We start from the raw sequence: 5,608 nt of genomic DNA on the forward strand, positions 1-5,608 counted from the left end.
ATACTACTTTTTCAACTTAATAATTTTCTCAAGTCCTTTCCAATATCATATATCCAACTTCAAATTTACAATTAACCTAACCCACGGATTTACTCCAACAGGACAATAAATTCCTAATGAGATTCCTTTCAAAGAGGATTCAATGGGGATCTTGTCCACGTCTGTGGTGGTCATATACTTCTTGTCAGCACTCTCCATTATCCCCTCAGCGACTTTGCCCCGACATTACCACACTCTGCATGTGATTGAATAGTGTGATCCACCTCCTCAATATCTATACTATTCTACTACCATCAATTCTATGCACTTCAACATTCTTACAAGTTTTGACAATCCTTCATGATTAATTAACTCAATAGTTTTTCATATATAAAATATCGCCTTAGAATTAAAGAAATGATTATGAATGGGTGTGAATGCAAGTGGCATAAATAAATTGACAACATGAGTAACATTTTTTTTACATTCAATGCTCCAAACTTACATTAAAATCCAACAAAATCACAAACTTACATTTCTTCAAACGTAAAATGGCATTAACAATTCTAACGCACTCTCTCCTTTGGAGAGGGCTACAATAACTTCAATCAAACACTTGCAACTATTGAAGAAAAAAAGAAAAGAAAGAGGCCTTGGATGCTGTCCAATGTTACCTTTGCTTAACAAGGGAGCAAGGAATAGTTTTGGTATCTACCATGGGGGAAGTAGAGAGCCTTTTTGACAGTAAAAAAACAGGGTCTTCGTTCCCTCATAGTCATGGACCAATTATTGTTACTTTGAAGGGTTAAAACTTAGAGGAAGTTAAGGCGAGAGGTGTAAGTGGCTTTTGGCGACCAATTCCTTGGGATCACATCCCTTGCAGACAATGTTCTTCCAGTTGATAATGTTGTTAGTTTCACCGAGAATGGTCCTTTCAAGGGCCCCCTATTTACGCACCAATTTGCTCCCCATAGATGATTCATCTCTATCCAGTCATTAGAATTTGCCTGCCATTTGTCAATATATCTATTACTGGCCATTTATGATACGTTAGAAGATAATACTTTTATATAAATATGAATATATGTATAGAAAAATACTTAAAAAATGAAGCATGCACATGCTAATGTAATGTCATGACATTCAAATCATTCCTTTAGAAGATGCGACTTTTGAGTGTGGTCTGGCCCATATATCACATGCACACACTCTAACATTCAAGAAATTCGGTTAAGTAGTCTCAATTGAAGAAGAAGAACCAATTCAAGTGCTTTTCAGCACTTTGCACGTTGGCTCCATTAGCCAAAATCATACGCCCTTCTGCTTTTGCCTTTACATGGAAGTGACCAATTCCACTTAGATTTTATATAATCAAAATATTCATGGAAAAAGAGAATGTCACTTACTTCTCTTATATGCATTGATCCGATATCTCCATCTCCATCCTCATATTCCACCAGAAGAGATAGCCAATTATCATTTGAGCCACTATTAACATGGAATGCAATATTCTTCCCGCGATATTTACATGGGGTCCTACAATTAATTATTCACTTTAGAATTTCCAAACTAGACGTTGAAGACTCGTAAAAACATTGTGACAAAAAGAGTAAAATATATAATTTTTTTTTATCGGAACTCAGCATCGGCTATCAACAAGGACATAAACAAACACATACCTTCTGTACATGACAGGGAGTTCGCCTCGGTTCCTGAGCTCTGTATTCCGGCCGTGTACAGCCATATGGCCAAAGGCCGCACCACTTAGGTCGAAGTGGGGGCGACCAATATTAGCGCCGTAATTTCCAGGGCTCTCGTCAGTTATAATGATGGTCACCGCCCTCCTTGAGCATATGCTCTTGTCTAGACACCTAACTTTGTAGCAAGCTCCACACCCTTCCCCTTTCTTGAACAGCATTGAGCTCACCGCTCCCACTCTGGCCCTAAACGGCTTCACGTCTACTAACGATCCGTACCCACATGCCCCCCCTGCCGCAATATAAAAAATACCACACATAATTCAGCACCACAGAAACCCTCTTACAGATCTCAAATTAACACTTTAAAACCGTTGGACATTTTAGGCAATAGAGAAGAAACTGTTGGGGCACTTACCGTCGCTACCATCGCCTTCAGGACTGCCGTACCAAGTGGCGACGGCACGATGCCAATGTAGGTCAGAAACTTCCTGTGCGAAGGGGACATTACCAGCAACCTTTAAACACTCCAACAACAACAGGCAACACAATGTAACAAACTCAGTGAAACCACAGCGGCGCAGCATTGTGTTCAATGTCGGCGCCACCATTGTGTAATTTGCAATAAAAGTGAAGGAATATTAGCTAGCAAAAATGCAGGTGATATATATAGTTAGCTAGTTCTGCCGACAGTTTTATTTGCATTTGATGTTGAAAGACTGAAGGCGGTGGTGTTCAGATCTCCATGCATCTATGGCAAGTACATATAGGTAAACGCACATGTGAAAACTTACGTTTAATATACTATTTGATCCTGTATTTGACTTGAATGTTCAATTTGATATCTAAGCGTTTTTTATCCCAATTGAGTTTTTTTTTCAAATTGATACTTATGTTTTTCTTTATCCCATAGAAATACCTAAGTTTAACTTCAATGTTCAGATTAATGCCCACATTCATATAATAATAGAATTGTATGATAAAGTGTCATTGCATTGTGTAAGTTTATACATGGACAATCTTAAGTTCAGAGTAACTATCAATAAGCTAAAAGTAATTGATTTAAAACTCCCATATATGCATGAGAAGGCTCAAAAACTTATGCATATAATTATGTATCGTAGATCTCGAATTTAAATACTCAAAACTTAAGACTTCTGCTTTTGTCAATTGAGCAAAAGCCTCATTCGCATTATTGATTTTTTTAGATTAGATTTAAAATTAATTAACAATACTTATCAATTGAAAAACTATTTATATTTGAAGACTTTACTATTTAAATGTAAAAAAAAAAATTATAAAATCATACGTTTAACATGACACTATTGTTTAATAATGAATTGATATACTTGTTAATTTCATATCGTAGCAACTGGTATAATATGTTCCAAAAAAACCCAATCATTTGAGGAAATTTTCAAAAGTTTTATTTAAATACTAAATTATAATTGAGAGCCAAAATCCTAATAATTGTTTGAGTGCAAGCTGTTGGATATTATAATATAAAACCTTGATGTTATCAATTTCAACATTTGCTTGAGAAGATTTTTAATTTTAACATTATATAGGACTTCAAAATATTGCTCTTAATCAAAGAAAATGTGAAAATTGCATTGAGATCACCCCTAAAAATCGCATCCATAATAAACTTTATTTGTTATTTATAGCTATAAATTGTTAGTTTTTTGGACTAGAAGTACTATTCTTTATGCTGAAAATATAAGTAATTTCACATTAGTCAAAAATTTAAATTAATAAAGATAAAATTATATTTTAAATTTTTAAAATAATAAAAATTTAATTTAATTTTTTAAAATTATAAAAATATAAACTATTAAAATAATAAATTATCATAAAATTATAATTTAATTTAAACCCTAACTAATTTTCAATAAGAAAATAAAATGTAAGTAGATGAAAAATGTTTGAAGAAAATTATTGAATATGGATCCACTAGTTTTGGATTTAGTTACATAGATGACATTACATGAGTAGTGTGGAGTAGGGTCCACTGACCGTTAGGCGTTAATTAGCGTTGGAAATCAACCGTTAATAATATTATTGTTGTTCTTCATTTGGAAGGAGCATGTGATTGAAGGTTTGTCGTTACGGAATTATTGGTGCTTTTGGAACGATGTCGTGTCGGCAATTCTACATGTGCTAGCGAAATTCTTTGAATTATTTCTCTTTTTCTAAAATGAAATTCTTGAATTATTGGTGGCCCTATCAATATATATTTAGAAAAAGAAAAAAAGAAAAAAAAAAAAGTCTACGGTTTGTGCTGTAATGCCTTATCTGTTCCGCAATTGGACCACTGAACTAATATCATAGTGTGATTGACCATAAATTTTTCATATTTATTTCTAATACAAAATTAATGTTATGGGATATTATAATAATAACTTGTTTATATATGTCCATGTTGTACTTAACTTTTGTGAGATCAATATATGAGACCATCTGCCAATCTCATTAACTTTTAACTGACCTTTATATTTAATTAAATAATGTTAGGTAAATGAAGAATTTGTAGTACTTAATCCAATTTTTTATATAATAATAAATTTAACACAAATTTTATAAAAATTAATAAAATATTTAACAAATTTTAAAAAAATGGAAAGCGAAAATGTAAGTGGGATTAAAAGTTTATATTAAAGAGTCGGGTATGAATGGCTGATAATGGTGAGTCCACTTGTAAATGAGTGGAATAAGCAACATTTTAATTGTTGGAAAAAGAAAAGCAGGTTCCAATCAGAAATGAAAATTTTGATAAAATTAAAAAGGAAAAAGTTATGATCGTTTTTCCGTTGGGTGTTTGGTGGGTGATCAAAGTCCCAACGATTCTGGGAGACAAAAGATCTTCACAAATTTCAAGAACTCCCCAAAAGAATATCTCATCAAATTTGGATCTAGGATTTCATCTAAATTTTCAATGCAATTATTGTCTTCTTGATTGATGCATTAGTAGAATTATTGCTGACTAAATGCAATTTGCATTTCCAAATAGTAAAAAGAGAAGGCGTAATGCTCTCAAAACAATATATATGAAGTTCATCCCTTTATTCCCAAGTTTGGTTGATTTTCAAAAAGTTACAATAATAAAGTGGAAAAAATGACTAAGGATCTCTCTCCTTCTTTGCTGGCGATAGTTAACAGAGATGATGGGGATCCTCATTCTGTTAAGGATCAAACCACTAAGAAAGTGAGGTTTAAGACCCGGGCTAGTGAAATTTTAGAAGACATGGTCGTTGACCCTAACCTGATTTCAGAGCCTTCGTAGAAAGATAAGTTTTTGGGTAGAGCCCCAATAATAATATGTTGGATCACAATGGTTCTACCGTTGGAGGAGACAATGCGAGTGATGGAGATCTTGACTTACTTGCAGACGACATGCAAACTTTTATCGTTAATGGGATCCCAACCATTAGTTTTTCGTGTTTAAGAAATTCTGTTTAAAGAAATGGAACTAACAGTGATTATCAAAATCTTAGGGCGAAGTATTGGTTATAATACTTTACATAATCGTATCATCAGCTTGTGGAAACTTAGTTATTCGTTTAATCTCATGGATATTGAAAATGGTTATTACCTGGTTTGTTTTTTGAATAGGGCTGACTATGATTATGTTTTATCACAGGGACCTTGGATCATCTTTGGGCAATATCTCATCGTCCAACCTTGGACCACATGCAACTGTATCCTAGTGTGGTTTTGGCTTGGATTCAGCTGCCGGGTCTTCCGGGGTTTTTGTTTAGTCGGCAAATTGTGGAGGCTATTAGGGAACTTATTGGAAAGGTAGCCAAATTGGATTTCCAGACGGATAATAGATCTAGAGGTTGTTTTGCTCGTCTTGTTGTTTATTTAGACCTCGAGAAGCCTCTAATTTCTCAGGCCTTAGTTGATGGTGCCGTTCAGAGGGTGGAGTATGA

General features: G+C 33.9%; 1 protein-coding gene across 1 annotated transcript; it reads right to left on the reverse strand.

Annotated features, from left to right (window-relative positions):
* Positions 1-436: 436 nt before the first annotated feature.
* On the reverse strand, positions 437-2,553 carry LOC108475547 (expansin-B3-like). Its single transcript, XM_017777523.2, has 4 exons — positions 2,095-2,553; positions 1,659-1,968; positions 1,386-1,515; positions 437-986 (listed from the first exon to the last, which is right to left on the reverse strand). Exons 1-4 carry the CDS (start codon positions 2,285-2,287, stop codon positions 792-794), a joined length of 828 nt encoding a protein of 275 aa, XP_017633012.1. The 5' UTR covers positions 2,288-2,553; the 3' UTR covers positions 437-791.
* Between the last annotated feature and the right edge of the window lie 3,055 nt (positions 2,554-5,608).

The sequence above is a fragment of the Gossypium arboreum genome, chromosome 3, assembly GCF_025698485.1.
Source record: "Gossypium arboreum isolate Shixiya-1 chromosome 3, ASM2569848v2, whole genome shotgun sequence".
In the NCBI taxonomy this organism is placed as follows: Eukaryota; Viridiplantae; Streptophyta; class Magnoliopsida; order Malvales; family Malvaceae; genus Gossypium; species Gossypium arboreum.

What these genes read in the sequence shown, in the direction of transcription:
- LOC108475547 (XM_017777523.2), bottom strand. Translation starts at nt 2,287, where the DNA reads ATGGTGGCGCCGACATTGAACACAATGCTGCGCCGCTGTGGTTTCACT. An exon ending in TGAAGGCGATGGTAGCGACG is followed by an intron (nt 1,969 to 2,094) that starts GTAAGTGCCCCA and finishes ATATTGCGGCAG; the next exon opens with GGGGGGCATGTGGGTACGGA. An exon ending in GATCAATGCATATAAGAGAA is followed by an intron (nt 987 to 1,385) that starts GTAAGTGACATT and finishes GACAAATGGCAG; the next exon opens with GCAAATTCTAATGACTGGAT.